At 50.8% G+C, this 16,410-nt stretch overlaps 1 protein-coding gene across 1 annotated transcript in view; it reads left to right on the top strand.

Annotated features, from left to right (window-relative positions):
- The window catches only part of sspo (SCO-spondin), a 1,206,999-nt gene that overhangs the window by 420,055 nt on the left and 770,534 nt on the right, over nucleotides 1-16,410 (top strand). The window contains 1 exon segment of the mRNA XM_072468611.1: nucleotides 18-167. Within this exon segment, the coding sequence (XP_072324712.1) occupies nucleotides 18-167 (150 nt within the window).

Raw genomic sequence — 16,410 nt, 5'->3', positions numbered from 1 at the left:
CTTTGACCTGTCGGCAGTGGATGGTGAATGGACGGAATGGACATCGTGGTCAAACTGTACCCAGGACTGTGACGGTTTGGTGATTCGTCAGCGAGAATGTCAAGGGCCGGAAAATGGAGGAAAACACTGCCTGGAACTGCCCGGGTCACCATCTATCCTGGACATCAGTAAGTTCACACTGCCCGGGTCCCCACCCACTGCCCGGGTCACCACCCACTGCCCGGGTCACCACCCACTGCCCGGGTCACCACCTGCCTGGCTCCCCACCTGCCCGGGTCACCACCCACTCCCCGGGTCACCACCTACTGCCCGGGTCCCCACCTACTGCCCGGGTCCCCACCCACTGCCCGGGTCACCACCTACTGCCCGGGTCACCACCCACTGTCCGGGTCCCCACCTACTGCCCGGGTCCCCACCCACTGCCCGGGTCACCACCCACTGCCTGGGTCCCCACCCACTGCCCGGGTCCCCACCTACTGCCCGGGTCCCCACCCACTGCCCGGGTCACCACCTACTGCCCGGGTCCCCACCTACTGCCCGGGTCACCACCCACTGCCCGGGTCACCACCCACTGCCCGGGTCACCACCCACTGCCCGTGTCCCCGCCTGCCCGGGTCACCACTTACTGCCCGGGTCACCACCCACTGCCCGGGTCACCACCCACTGCCCGGGTCAGCACCCACTGCCCGGGTCCCCACCCACTGCCCGGGTCAGCACCCACTGCCCGGGTCACCACCCACTGCCCGGGTCCCAACCCACTGCCCGGGTCACCACCTACTGCCCGGGTCCCCACCCACTGCCCGGGTCCCCACCTACTGCCCGGGTCACCACCCACTGCCCGGGTCCCCACCTACTGCCCGGGTCCCCACCTACTGCCCGGGTCACCACTTACTGCCCGGGTCACCACCTACTGCCCGGGTCACCACCCACTGCCCGGGTCACCACCCAGGTCACCACCCACTGCCCGGGTCACCACCCACTGCCCGGGTCACCACACACTGCCCGGGTCACCACCCACTGCCCGGGTCACCACCCACTGCCCGGGTCACCACCCACTGTCCGGGTCCCAACCCACTGCCCGGGTCACCACCCACTGCCCGGGTCACCACCCACTGCCCGGGTCACCACCCACTGCCCGGGTCACCACCCACTGCCCGGGTCACCACCCACTGCCCGGGTCACCACCCACTGTCCGGATCCCAACCCACTGCCCGGGTCACCACCCACTGCCCGGGTCACCACCCACTGCCCGGGTCCCAACCCACTGCCCTGGTCCCAACCCACTGCCCGGGTCACCACCTACTGCCCGGGTCACCACCCACTGCCCGGGTCCCCACCTGCCCGGGTCCCAACCCACTGCCCGGGTCCCAACCCACTGCCCGGGTCCCAACCCACTGCCCGGGTCCCCACCCACTGCCCGGGTCCCCACCTACTGCCCGGGTCCCCACCTACTGCCCGGGTCACCACCCACTGCCCGGGTCACCACCCACTGCCCGGGTCCCCACCTGCCCGGGTCCCAACCCACTGCCCGGGTCCCAACCCACTGCCCGGGTCCCAACCCACTGCCCGGGTCCCCACCCACTGCCTGGGTCAGCACCCACTGCCTGGGTCACCACCCACTGCCTGGGTCACCACCCACTGCCCGGGTCCCCACCTACTGCCCGGGTCACCACCCACTGCCCGGGTCCCCACCCACTGCCCGGGTCCCCACCCACTGCCCGGGTCACCACCCACTGCCCGGGTCACCACCCACTGCCCGGGTCACCACCCACTGCCCGGGTCACCACCCACTGCCCGGGTCACCACCCACTGCCCGGGTCACCACCCACTGCCCGGGTCACCACCCACTGCCCGGGTCCCCACCCACTGCCCGGGTCCCCACCCACTGCCCGGGTCACCACCTACCTCCCGGGTCACCACCCACTGCTCTGATAAGCGTCTTGAAAAATATTAAGGTGGATAAGTCCCCAGGGCCTGATGGGATCTACCCCAGAATACTGAAGGAGGCTGGAGAGGAAATTGCTGAGGCCTTGACAGAAATCTTTCAAACAAAGAACAAAGAACAAAGAAATGTACAGCACAGGAACAGGCCCTTCGGCCCTCCAAGCCCGTGCCGACCATACTGCCCGACTAAACTACAATCTTCTACACTTCCTGGGTCCGTATCCTTCTATTCCCATCCTATTCATATATTTGTCAAGATGCCCCTTAAATGTCCCTATCGTCCCTGCCTCCACTACCTCCTCCGGTAGTGAGTTCCAGGCACCCACTACCCTCTGCGTAAAAAACTTGCCTCGTACATCTACTCTAAACTTTGCCCCTCTCACCTTAAACCTATGCCCCCTAGTAATTGACCCCTCTACCCTGGGGAAAAGCCTCTGACTATCCACTCTGTCTATGCCCCTCATAATTTTGTATACCTCTATCAGGTCGCCCCTCAACCTCCTTCGTTCCAGTGAGAACAAACCGAGTTTATTCAATCGCTCCTCATAGCTTATGCCCTCCATACCAGGCAACATTCTGGTAAATCTCTTCTGCACCCTCTCTAAAGCCTCCACATCCTTCTGGTAGTGTGGCGACCAGAATTGAACACTATACTCCAAGTGTGGCCTAACTAAGGTTCTATACAGCTGCAACATGACTTGCCAATTCTTATACTCAATGCCCCGGCCAATGAAGGCAAGCATGCCGTATGCCTTCTTGACTACCTTCTCCACCTGTGTAGCCCCTTTCAGTGATCTGTGGACCTGTACTCCTAGATCTCTTTGACTTTCAATACTCTTGAGGGTTCTACCATTCACTGTATATTCCCTACCTGCATTAGCCCTTCCAAAATGCATTACCTCACATTTGTCCAGGTTAAACTCCATCTGCCATCTCTCCGCCCAAGTCTCCAGACAATCTAAATCCTGCTGTATCCTCAGACAGTCCTCATCGCTATCCGCAATTCCACCAACCTTTGTGTCGTCTGCAAACTTACTAATCAGACCAGTTACATTTTCCTCCAAATCATTTATATATACTACAAAGAGCAAAGGTCCCAGCACTGATCCCTGTGGAACACCACTGGTCACAGCCCTCCAATTAGAAAAGCATCCCTCCATTGCTACCCTCTGCCTTCTATGGCCTAGCCAGTTCTGTATCCACCTTGCCAGTTCACCCCTGATCCCGTGTGACTTCACCTTTTGTACTAGTCTACCATGAGGGACCTTGTCAAAGGCCTTACTGAAGTCCATATAGACAACATCTACTGCCCTACCTGCATCAATCATCTTAGTGACCTCCTCGAAAAACTCTATCAAGTTAGTGAGACACGACCTCCCCTTCACAAAACCGTGCTGCCTCTCACTAATACGTCCATTTGCTTCCAAATGGGAGTAGATCCTGTCTCGAAGAATTCTCTCCAGTAATTTCCCTACCACTGAAGTAAGGCTCACCGGCCTGTAGTTCCCGGGATTATCCCTGCCACCCTTCTTAAACAGAGGAACAACATTGGCTATTCTCCAGTCCTCCGGGACATCCCCTGAAGACAGCGAGGATCCAAAGATTTCTGTCAAGGCCTCAGCAATTTCCTCTCCAGCCTCCTTCAGTATTCTGGGGTAGATCCCATCCGGCCCTGGGGACTTATCTACCTTAATATTTTTTAAGACACCCAACACCTCGTCTTTTTGGATCACAATGTGACCCAGGCTATCTACACCCCCTTCTCCAGACTCAACATCTACCAATTCCTTCTCTTTGGTGAATACTGATGCAAAGTATTCATTTAGTACCTCGCCCATTTCCTCTGGCTCCACACATAGATTCCCTTGCCTATCCTTCAGTGGGCCAACCCTTTCCCTGGCTACCCTCTTGCTTTTTATGTAAGTGTAAAAAGCCTTGGGATTTTCCTTAACCCTATTTGCCAATGACTTTTCATGACCCCTTCTAGCCCTCCTGACTCCCTGCTTAAGTTCCTTCCTACTTTCCTTATATGCCACACAGGCTTCGTCTGTTCCCAGCCTTTTAGCCCTGACAAATGCCTCCTTTTTCTTTTTGACGAGGCCTACAATATCATTCGTCATCCAAGGTTCCCGAAAATTGCCGTATTTGTCTTTCTTCCTCACAGGAACATGCCTGTCCTGTATTCCTATCAACTGACACTTGAAAGCCTCCCACATGTCAGATGTTGATTTGCCCTCAAACATCCGCCCCCAATCTATGCTCTTCAGTTCCCGCCTAATATTGTTATAATTAGCCTTCCCCCAATTTAGCACATTCATCCTCGGACCACTCTTATCCTTGTCCACCAGTACTTTAAAACTTACTGAATTGTGGTCACTGTTACCGAAATGCTCCCCTACTGAAACATCTACCACCTGGCCGGGCTCATTCCCCAATACCAGGTCCAGTACCGCCTCTTCCCTAGTTGGACTGTTTACATATTGTTTTAAGAAGCCCTCCTGGATGCTCCTTACAAACTCTGCCCCGTCTAAGCCCCTGGCACTAAGTGAGTCCCAGTCAATATTGGGGAAGTTGAAGTCTCCCATCACCACAACCCTGTTGTTTTTACTCTTTTCCAAAATCTGTCTACCTATCTGCTCCTCTATCTCCCGCTGGCTGTTGGGAGGCCTGTAGTATACCCCCAACATTGTGACTGCACCCTTCTTATTCCTGATCTCTACCCATATAGCCTCACTGCCCTCTGAGGTGTCCTCTCGCTGTATAGCTGTGATACTCTCCTGAACAAGTAGCGCAACTCCGCCTCCCCTTTTACATCCCCCTCTATCCCGCCTGAAACATCTAAAACCTGGAACGTTTAGCTGCCAATCCTGCCCTTCCCTCAACCAGGTCTCTGTAATGGCAACAACATCATAGTTCCAAGTAGTAATCCAAGCTCTAAGTTCATCTGCCTTACCCGTAATGCTCCTTGCATTAAAACATATGCACTTCAGGCCACCAGACCCGCTGTGTTCAGCAACTTCTCCCCGTCTGCTCTGCCTCAGAGCCACACTGTCCATATTCCCTAGTTCTCCCTCAACGCTCTCACCTTCTGACCTATTGCTCCCGTGCCCACCCCCCTGCCATACTAGTTTAAACCCTTTCGATCCTCACTCTCTTCAGGTGATGTCCCGGAGGACTGGAGAATAGCCAATGTTGTTCCTCTGTTTAAGAAGGGTAGCAAGGATAATCCCGGGAACTACAGGCCGGTGAGCCTTACTTCATTGGTAGGGAAATTACTGGAGAGAATTCTTCGAGACCTTTTGTGAAGGGTAGGTCATGCCTCACAAACCTTATCGAGTTCTTTGAGAAGGTGACTGAGGATGGGAAGTTGTGTGTAGAGCCTGAAGAGATAGGCGAGATACTAAATGAATATTTTTCGTCAGTATTCACTCAGGAAAAAGATAATGTTGTGGAGGAGAATGCTGAGCCCCAGGCTAATAGAATAGATGGCATTGAGGTACGTAGGGAAGAGGTGTTGGCAATTCTGGACAGGCTGAAAATAGATAAGTCCCCCGGACCTGATGGGACTTATCCTAGGATTCTCTGGGAGGCCAGGGAAGAGATTGCTGGACCATTGGCTTTGATTTTTATGTCATCATTGGCTACAGGAATAGTGCCAGAGGACTGGAGGACAGCAAATGTGGTCCCTTTGTTCAAAAAGGGGAGCAGAGACAACCCCGGCAACTATAGACCGGTGAGCCTCACGTCTGTAGTGTGTAAAGTCTTGGAGGGGATTATAAGAGACAAGATTTATAATCATCTAGATAGGAATAATATGATCAGGGATAGTCAGCATGGCTTTGTGAAGGGTAGGTCATGCCTCACAAACCTTATCGAGTTCTTTGAGAAGGTGACTGAACAGGTAGACGAGGGTAGAGCAGTTGATGTGGTGTATATGGATTTCAGCAAAGCGTTTGATAAGGTTCCCCACGGTAGGCTATTGCAGAAAATACGGAGGCTGGGGATTGAGGGTGATTTAGAGATGTGGATCAGAAATTGGCTAGCTGAAAGAAGACAGGGTGGTGGTTGATGGGAAATGTTCAGAATGGAGTACAGTCACAAGTGGAGTACCACAAGGATCTGTTCTGGGGCCGTTGCTGTTTGTCATTTTTATCAATGACCTAGAGGAAGGCGCAGAAGGGTGGGTGAGTAAATTTGCGGACGATACTAAAGTCGGTGGTGTTGTCGATAGTGTGGAAGGATGTAGCAGGTTACAGAGGGATATAGATAAGCTGCAGAGCTGGGCTGAGAGGTGGCAAATGGAGTTTAATGTAGAGAAGTGTGAGGTGATTCACTTTGGAAGGAATAACAGGAATGCGGACTATTTGGCTAATGGTAAAGTTCTTGAAAGTGTGGATGAGCAGAGGGATCTAGGTGTCCATGTACATAGATCCCTGAAAGTTGCCACCCAGGTTGATAGGGTTGTGAAGAAGGCCTATGGAGTGTTGGCCTTTATTGGTAGAGGGATTGAGTTCCGGAGTCGGGAGGTCATGTTGCAGCTGTACAGAACTCTGGTACGGCCGCATTTGGAGTATTGCGTACAGTTCTGGTCACCGCATTATAGGAAGGACGTGGAGGCTTTGGAGCGGGTGCAGAGGAGATTTACCAGGATGTTGCCTGGTATGGAGGGAAAATCTTATGAGGAAAGGCTGATGGACCTGAGGTTGTTTTCGTTGGAGAGAAGGTTAAGAGGAGACTTAATAGAGGCATACAAAATGATCAGGGGGTTGGATAGGGTGGACAGTGAGAGCCTTCTCCCGCGGATGGATATGGCTGGCACGAGGGGACATAACTTTAAACTGAGGGGTAATAGATATAGGACAGAGGTCAGAGGTAGGTTCTTTACGCAAAGAGTAGTGAGGCCGTGGAATGCCCTACCTGCTACAGTAGTGAACTCGCCAACATTGAGGGCATTTAAAAGTTTATTGGATAAACATATGGATGATATTGGCATAGTGTAGTTTAGATGGCTTTTGTTTCGGTGCAACATCGTGGGCCGAAGGGCCTGTACTGCGCTGTATTGTTCTATGTTCTATGTTCTATGAGACAGGATCTACTCCCATTTGGAAGCAAATGGACGTATTAGAGAGAGGCAGCATGGTTTTGTGAAGGGGAGGTCGTGTCTCACTAACTTGCTAGAGTTTTTCGAGGAGGTCACAACGATGATTGATGCAGGTCGGGCAGTGGATGTTGTCTATATGGACTTCAGTAAGGCCTTTGACAAGGTCCCTCATGGTAGACTAGTACAAAAGGTGAAGTCACACGGGACCAGGGGTGAGCTGGCAAGGTGGATACAGAACTGGCTAGATCATAGAAGGCAGAGAGTAGCAATGGAAGGATGCTTTTCTAATTGGAGGGCTGTGACCAGTGGTGTTCCACAGGGATCAGTGCTGGGACCTTTGCTGTTTGTAGTTTATATCAATGATTTGGAAGAAAATGTAACTGGTCTGATTAATAAGTTTGCAGACGACACAAAGGTTGGTGGAATTGCGGATAGCGATGAGGACTGTCAGAGGATACAGCAGGATTTAGATTGTCTGGAGACTTGGGCGGAGAGATGGCAGATGGAGTTTAATCCGGACAAATGTGAGGTAATGCATTTTGGAAGGTCTAATGCAGGTAGGGAATATACAGTGAATGGTAGAACCCTCAAGAGTATTGAAAGTCAGAGAGATCTAGGTGTACAGGTCCACAGGTCATTGAAAGGGGCAACACAGGTGGAGAAGGTAGTCAAGAAGGCATACGGCATGCTTGCCTTCATTGGGCGGGGCATTGAGTATAAGAATTGGCAAGTCATGTTGCAGCTGTATAGAACCTTAGTTAGGCCACACTTGGAGTATAGTGTTCAATTCTTGTCGCCACACTACCAGAAGGATGTGGAGGCTTTAGAGAGGGTGCAGAAGAGATTTACCGGAATGTTGCCTGGTATGGAGGGCATTAGCTATGAGGAGCGATTGAATAAACTCGGTTTGTTCTCACTGGAACCAAGGAGGTTGAGGGGAGACCTGATAGAGGTATACAAAATTATGAGGGGCATAGACAGAGTGGATAGTCAGAGGCTTTTCCCCAGGGTAGAGGGGTCAATTACTAGGGGGCATAGGTTTAAGGTGAGAGGGGCAAGGTTTAGAGTAGATGTACGAGGCAAGTTTTTTACGCAGAGGGTAGTGAGTGCCTGGAACTCGCTACCGGAGGAGGTGGTGGAAGCAGGGACGATAGGGACATTTAAGGGGCATCTTGACAAATATATGAATAGGATGGGAATAGAGGGATACGGACCCAGGAAGTGTAGAAGGTTTTAGTTTAGGCGGGCAGTATGGTCGGCACGGGCTTGGAGGGCCGAAGGGCCTGTTCCTGTGCTGTACATTTCTTTGTTCTTTGTTCTACTGCCTGGGTCACCACCAACTGCCCGGGTCACCTCTACCTACCCTGGATATCAGTGAGTTCACTCTGATTGGCCAGACTGACATCAATGAGGGTAATGGGGAGCAGGGAGGGTTTAAACTAGTTCAACAGGGGCTTGGGAACCTGAATTGTAGCTCCAGTATACAGGAGGTTGAGAGTAGTGAGGTCAAGAGCAAGGTTTCAAAGTTGCAGGAGTGTACCGGCAGGCAGGAAGGTGGTTTAAAGTGTGTCTTCTTCAATGCCTGGAGCATCTGGAATAAGGTGGGTGAAATTGCAGCATGTGTTGGTACCTGGATTTCGATGTTGTGGCCATTTCGGATACATGGATAGAGCAGGGACAGGAATGGTTATTGCAGGTGCCGGGGTTTAGATATTTCAGTAAGCTCAGGGAAGGTGGTAAAAGAGGGGGAGGGGTGGCATTGTTAGTCAAGGACAGTATTACGGTGGCAGAAAGGACGTTTGATGAGGACTCGTCTACTGAGGTAGTATGAGCTGAGGTTAGAAACAGGAAAGGAGAGGTCACCCTGTTAGGGGTTTTCTATAGGCCTCCGAAAAGTTCCAGAGATGTAGAGGAGAGGATTGCAAAGATGATTCTGGATAGGAGCGAAAGCAACAGGGTAGTTGTTATGGGGGACTTTAACTTTCCAAATATTGACTGGGAACGCTATAGTTCGAGTACTTTAGATGGGTCCGTTTTTGTCCAATGTGTGCAGGAGGGTTTCCTGACACAGTATGTAGATAGGCCAATGAGGGGCAAGGCTGTATTGGATTTGGTACTGGGTAATGAACCAGGCCAGGTGTTAGATTTGGAGGTAGGTGAGCACTTTGGTGATGGTGACCACAATTCGATTACGTTTACTTTAGTGATGGAAAGGGATAGGTATATACCGCAGGGCAAGAGTTATATCTGGGGGAAAGGCAATTATGATGCGATGAGGCAAGACTTAGGATGCATCGGATGGAGAGGAAAACTGCAGGGGATGGGCACAATGGAAATGTGGAGCTTGTTCAAGGAACAGCTACTGCGTGTCCTTGACAAGTATGGACCTGTCAGGCAGGGAGGAAGTGGTCGAGCGAGGGAACCGTGGTTTACTAAAGCAGTCGAAACACTTGTCAAGAGGAAGAAGGAGGCTTATGTAAAGATGAGGTGTGAAGGTTCAGTTCGGGCGCTTGAGAGTTACAAGTTAGTTAGGAAGGACCTAAAGAGAGAGCTAAGAAGAGCCAGGAGGGGACATGAGAAGTCTTTGGCAGGTCGGATCAAGGATAACCCTAAAGCTTTCTATAGATATGTCAGGAATAAAAGAATGACTAGGGTAAGAGCAGGGCCAGTCAAGGACAGTGGTGGGAAGTTGTGCGTGGAGTCCGAAGAGATAGGAGAGGTGCTAAATGAATTTTTTTCGTCAGTATTCACACATGAAAAATACAATTTTGTCGAGGAGAATACTGAGATTCAGGCTACTAGACTAGAAGGGCTTGAGGTTCAGAAGGAGGAGGTGTTCGCAATTCTGGAAAGTGTGAAAATAGATACGTCCCCTGGGCCGGATGGTATTTATCCTAGGATTCTCTGGGAAGCTAGGGAGGAGATTGCTGAGCCTTTGGCTTTGATCTTTAAGTCATCTTTGTCTCCAGGAATAGTGCCAGAAGACTGGATGATAGCAAATGTTGTCCCCTTGTTCAAGAAGGGGAGTAGAGACAACCCCGGTAACTATAGACCAGTGAGCCTTACTTCTGTTGTGGGCAAAGACTTGGAAAGGTTTATAAGAGATAGGATGTATAATCATCTGGAAAGGAATAATTTGATTAGAGATAGTCAACACGGTTTTGTGAAGGGTAGGTCGTGCCTTACAAACCTTATTGAGTTCTTTGAGAAGGTGACCAAACAGGTGGATGAGGGTAAAGCAGTTGATGTGGTGTATATGGATTTCAGTAAAGCGTTTGATCAGGTTCCCCAAGGTAGGCTACTGCAGAAAATACGGAGGCATGGGATTCAGGGTGATTTAGCAGTCTGGATCAGAAATTGGCTAGCTGGAAGAAGACAAAGGGTGGTGGTTGATGTGAAATGTTCAGATTGGAGTTCAGTTACTAGTGGTGTACCACAAGGATCTGTTTTGGGGCCACTGCTGTTTGTCATTTTTATAAATGACCTGGAGGAGGGCGTAGAAGGATGGGTGAGTAAATTTGCAGATGACACTAAAGTCGGTGGAGTTGTGGGCAGTGCGGACGGATGTTACAAGTTACAGAGGGACATAGATAAGCTGCAGCGCTGGGCTGAGAGGTGGCAAATGGAGTTTAATGCAGAAAAGTGTGAGGTGATTCATTTTGGAAGGAATAACAGGAAGACAGAGTACTGGGCTAATGGTAAGATTCTTGGCAGTGTGAATGAGCAGAGAGATCTCGGTGTCCTTGTACATAGATCCCTGAAAGTTGCCACACAGGTTGAGAGGGTTGTTATGAAGGCGTACGGTGTGTTAGCTTTTATTGGTAGAGGGATTGAGTTTCGGAGCCACGAGGTCATGTTGCAGCTGTACAAAACTCTGGTGCGGCCGCATTTGGAGTATTGCGTGCAATTCTGGTTGCCGCATTATAGGAAGGATGTGGAAGCATTGGAAACGGTGCAGAGGAGATTTACCTGAATGTTGCCTGGTATGGAGGGAAAATCTTATGAGGAAAGGCTGAGGGACTTGAGGCTGTTTTCGTTAGAGAGCAGAAGGTTAAGAGGTGACTTAATTGAGGCATACAAGATGATCAGAGGATTGGATAGGGTGGACAGTGAGAGCTTTTTTCCTCGGATGGTGATGTCTAGCACGAGGGGACATAGCTTTAAATTGAGGGGAGATAGATGTAGGACTGATGTCAGAGGTAGGTTCTTTAGTCAGAGAGTAGTAAGGGTGTGGAATGCCCTGCCTGCAACAGTAGTGGACTCACCAACACTAAGGCATTCAAATGGTCATTGGAAAGACATATGGACGATAAGGAAATAGTGTAGATGGGCTTCAGAGTGGTTTCACAGGTTGGCGCAACATTGAGGGCCGAAGGGCCTGTACTGCGCTGTAATGTTCTATGGTCTTTGTAGGGTTCGGTGGCAGAGTGAGGGTAATGGGGAACAGGGCTTTTGAGCGGCAGCAACTGCAATCAGATGTAACGGTATTACAATTCAATAAGGGTAACTACAAAGACATGAGGGAGGAGCTGGCCAGAGTTGATTGGAGAAGGAGCCTAGCAGGGAAGTTGGTGGAACAACAATGGCAGGAGTTTTTGGGGTTATTCAGGAGGCACAGCAGAAATTCATCCCAAGGAGGAGGAAACATGCTAAGGGGAGGACAAGGCATCCATGGCAGACGAGCGAAGTCAAGGACAGCATAAAAGCTAAAGGAAAAGCATACAAAGTGGCGAGGATTAGTGGGAAGCCAGAGGATTGGGAAGCCTTTAAAAGCGAGCAGAACATAGAACATAGAAAAATACAGCACAGAACAGGCCCTTCAGCCCACGATGTTGTGCCAAACCTTTGTCCTAGATTAATCATAGACTATCAGAATTTACAGTGTAGAAGGAAGCCATTCGGCCCATTGAGTCTGCACAGGCTCTTGGAAAGAGCACCCTACCCAAGGTCAACATCGCCACCCAACACCAAGGGCAATTTTGGACACTGAGGGCAATTTAGCCTGGCCAATCCACCTGACCTGCACATCTTTGGACTGTGGGAGGAAACCGGAGCACCCGGAGGAAACCCACGCACACACGGGGAGGATGTGCAGACTCCGCACAGACAGTGACCCAAGCCAGAATCGAACCTGGGACCCTGGAGCTGTGAAGCAATTGTGCTATCCACAATGCTACCGTGCTGCCCTGAACAACAAATAAATCTACACTATATCATTCTACCGTAATCCATGTACCTATCCAATAGCTGCTTGAAGGTCCCTAATGTTTCCGACTCAACTACTTCCACAGGCAGTGCATTCCATGCCCCCACTACTCTCTGGGTAAAGAACCTACCTCTGATATCCCTCCTATATCTTCCACCTTTCACCTTAAATTTATGTCCCCTTGTAATGGTTTGTTCCACCCGGGGAAAAAGTCTCTGTCTGTCTACTCTATCTATTCCCCTGATCATCTTATAAACCTCTATCAAGTCGCCCCTCATCCTTCTCCGTTCTAATGAGAAAAGGCCCAGCACCCTCAACCTTTCCTCGTAAGACCTACTCTCCATTCCAAGCAACATCCTGGTAAATCGCCTTTGCACCTTTTCCAAAGCTTCCACATCCTTCCTAAAATGAGGCGACCAGAACTGTACACAGTACTCCAAATGTGGCCTTACCAAAGTTTTGTACAGCTGCATCATCACCTCACGGCTCTTAAATTCAATCCCTCTGTTAATGAACACTAGCACACCATAGGCCTTCTTCACAGCTCTATCCACTTGAGTGGCAACTTTCAAAGATGTATGAACATCAACCCCAAGATCTCTTTGACCCTGAAAAGTGTGAGGTTGTCCATTTTGGAAGGACAAATATGAATGCGGAATACAGGGTTAACGGAAGAGTTCTTGGCAATGTGGAGGAGCAGAGAGATCTTGGGCATCAGCCCACAGACCTTCCTCGATCTCCTCCCCCAGCTCCTCCTCCCATTTACTCTTCTACCAGCGCTTCCCCCTCTTCTTTCAACTCCTGGTGTATTTCCGACACCTTGCCCTCCCCGACCCATACACCTGAGTTCACCCTATCTTGAACTTCTTGTGCCGGGAGCAACGGGAATTCCCTCACCTGTCGCCTTACAAAAGCCCTCACTTGCATATATCTAAAGGCATTTCCCGGGGGTACATCGAACTTCTCCTCCAGTGCCCCTAGGCTCACAAACGTCCCGTCGATGAACAGGTCCCCCATTCTTCCAATCCCCGCCCGAATGCCAGCTCTGGAACCCCCCGTCCATCTTCCCCGGGAGAAACCGGTGTTTACCCCTGATCGGGGACCACACCAATGCTCCCATTGTACCCCGGTGCCGTCTCCACTGGCCCCATATCCTTAGCGTTGCCGCCACCACCGGGCTCGTGGTATACTTTGTCGGCGAGAGCGGCAGCAGTGCCGTCACCAATGCCCCCAGGCTCGTTCCTTTACAGGACGCCATCTCCATCCTCTTCCATGCTGCGCCCTCTCCCTCCATAACCCACTTGCGGATCATCGCCACATTTGCTGCCCAGTAGTAGCTCCCCAGGTTTGGCAGCGCCAACCCTCCTCGGTCCCTACTGCGTTCCAGGAACCCTCTCCTTACCCTCGGGGTCTTATTCGCCCGCACAAACCCCATAATACTCCTGCCTACTCTCTTAAAAAAGGCCTTAGTGATCACGATGGGAAGGCACTGAAACACAAACAGAAACCTCGGAAGGACCACCATTTTGACACTGGCACTCTACCCGCCAGCGAGAGCGGTAACATGTCCCATCTTTTGAAATCCTCCTCCATTTACTCCACCAACCTCGTCAGATTCAGTTTATGTAGGGTCCCCCAACTCCTGGCTATCTGGATCCCCAGATACCGAAAGCTCCCCTCCGCCCTCCTCAGCGGTAGGTCCCCTATCCCTCTTTCTTGGTCCCCCGCCTGTAATACAAAGAGCTCACTCTTCCCTACATTGAGCTTATAGCCCAAAAACTCCCCAAACTCCCTTCGAGTCTGCATGACCTCCACCATCCCCTCCATTGGATCCGCCACATACAGCAACAGGTCATTCGCATATAACGACACCCAATGCTCTTCTCCCCCTCGGACCACCCCCCTCCATTTATTAGACTCCCTCAATGACATGGCCAATGGTTCGATCGCCAATGCGAACAACAGGGGGGACAGGGGGCACCCCTGCCTCGTCCCTCGTAGTACTCCGACCTCCGCCGGTTTGTCACTACACTCGCCATCGGGGCTCTGTAAAGGAGCTTAACCCAATTGATAAACCCTACCCCGAACCCAAACCTACGCAGCACCTCCCAGAGGTACTCCCACTCTACTCGGTCAAAGGCCTTCTCCGCGTCCATAGCTGCCACTATCTCCGCCTCTCCCTCCTCCGATGGCATCATTATCATGTTTAAGAGCCGCCGCACATTGATGTTTAGTTGCCTGCCCTTTACAAATCCCGTCTGGTCCTCGTGGATTACCCCCGTGACACAGTCCTCAATAATCAGAAGGTGAGAGCATTGAGGGAGAACTAGGGAATAGGAACAGTGTGGCTCTGAGGCAGAGCAGACAGGGAGAAGTTGCTGAACACAGCGGGTCTGGTGGCCTGAAGTGCATATGTTTTAATGCAAGAAGTATTACGGGTAAGGCAGATGAACTTAGAGCTTGGATTACTACTTGGAACTATGATGTTGTTGCCATTACAGAGACCTGGTTGAGGGAAGGGCAGGATTGGCAGCTAAACGTTCCAGGATTTAGATGTTTCAGGCAGGATAGAGGGGGATGTAAAAGGGGAGGCGGAGTTGCGCTACTGGTTCGGGAGAATATCACAGCTGTACTGCGAGAGGACACCTCAGAGGGCAGTGAGGCTATATGGGTAGAGATCAGGAATAAGAAGGGTGCAGTCACAATGTTGGGGGTATACTACAGGCCTCCCAACAGCCAGCGGGAGATAGAGGAGCATATAGGTAGACAGATTTTGGAAAAGAGTAAAAACAACAGGGTTGTGGTGATGGGAGACTTCAACTTCCCCAATATTGACTGGGACTCACTTAGTGCCAGGGGCTTAGACGGGGCGGAGTTTGTAAGGAGCATCCAGGAGGGCTTCTTAAAACAATATGTAGACAGTCCAACTAGGGAAGGGGCGGTACTGGACCTGGTATTGGGGAATGATCCCGGCCAGGTGGTAGATGTTTCAGTAGGGGAGCATTTCGGTAACAGTGACCACAATTCAGTAAGTTTTAAAGTACTGGTGGACAAGGATAAGAGTGGTCCTAGGATGAATGTGCTAAATTGGGGGAAGGCTAATTATAACATTATTAGGCGGGAACTGAAGAACATAGATTGGGGACGGATGTTTGAGGGCAAATCAACATCTGACATGTGGGAGGCTTTCAAGTGTCAGTTGAAAGGAATTCAGGACCGGCATGTTCTTGTGAGGAAGAAGGATAAATACGGCAATTTTCGGGAACCTTGGATGACGAGTGATATTGTAGGCCTCGTCAAAAAGAAAAAGGAGGCATTTGTCAGGGCTAAAAGGCTGGGAACAGACGAAGCCTGCGTGGAATATAAGGAAAGTAGGAAGGAACTTAAGCAAGGAGTCAGGAGGGCTAGAAGGGGTCACGAAAAGTCATTGGCAAATAGGGTTAAGGAAAATCCCACGTACATAAAAAGCAAGAGGGTAGCCAGGGAAAGGGTTGGCCCACTGAAGGATAGGCAAGGGAATCTATGTGTGGAGCCAGAGGAAATGGGCGAGGTACTAAATGAATACTTTGCATCAGTATTCACCAAAGAGAAGAAATTGGTAGATGATGAGTCTGGAGAAGGGTGTGTAGATAGCCTGGGTCACATTGAGATCCAAAAAGACGAGGTGTTGGGTGTCTTAAAAAATATTAAGGTAGATAAGTCCCCAGGGCCTGATGGGATCTACCCCAGAATACTGAAGGAGGCTGGAGAGGAAATTGCTGAGGCCTTGACAGAAATCTTTGGCTCCTCGCTGTCTTCAGGGGATGTCCCGGAGGACTGGAGAATAGCCAATGTTGTTCCTCTGTTTAAGAGGGAACTACAGGCCGGTGAGCCTTACTTCAGTGGTAGGGAAATTACTGGAGAGAATACTTCGAGACAGGATCTACTCCCATTTGGAAGCAAATGGACGTATTAGTGAGAGGCAGCACGGTTTTGTGAAGGGGAGGTCGTGACTCACTAACTTGATAGAGTTTTTCGAGGAGGTCACTAAGATGATTGATGCAGGTAGGGCAGTGGATGTTGTCTATATGGACTTCAGTAAGGCCTTTGACAAGGTCTCAAGGTTTCAAATTCCCGTGCTGATTCTAAGGTCCCAGCTCTCACTCCCGAACTCAACAGC

This window comes from Scyliorhinus torazame, chromosome 11, assembly GCF_047496885.1.
Source record: "Scyliorhinus torazame isolate Kashiwa2021f chromosome 11, sScyTor2.1, whole genome shotgun sequence".
NCBI classification, from domain to species: Eukaryota; Metazoa; Chordata; class Chondrichthyes; order Carcharhiniformes; family Scyliorhinidae; genus Scyliorhinus; species Scyliorhinus torazame.
Note: the sequence above shows the minus strand (reverse complement) of the source record. Positions and strands in the feature narration are given on the sequence as shown.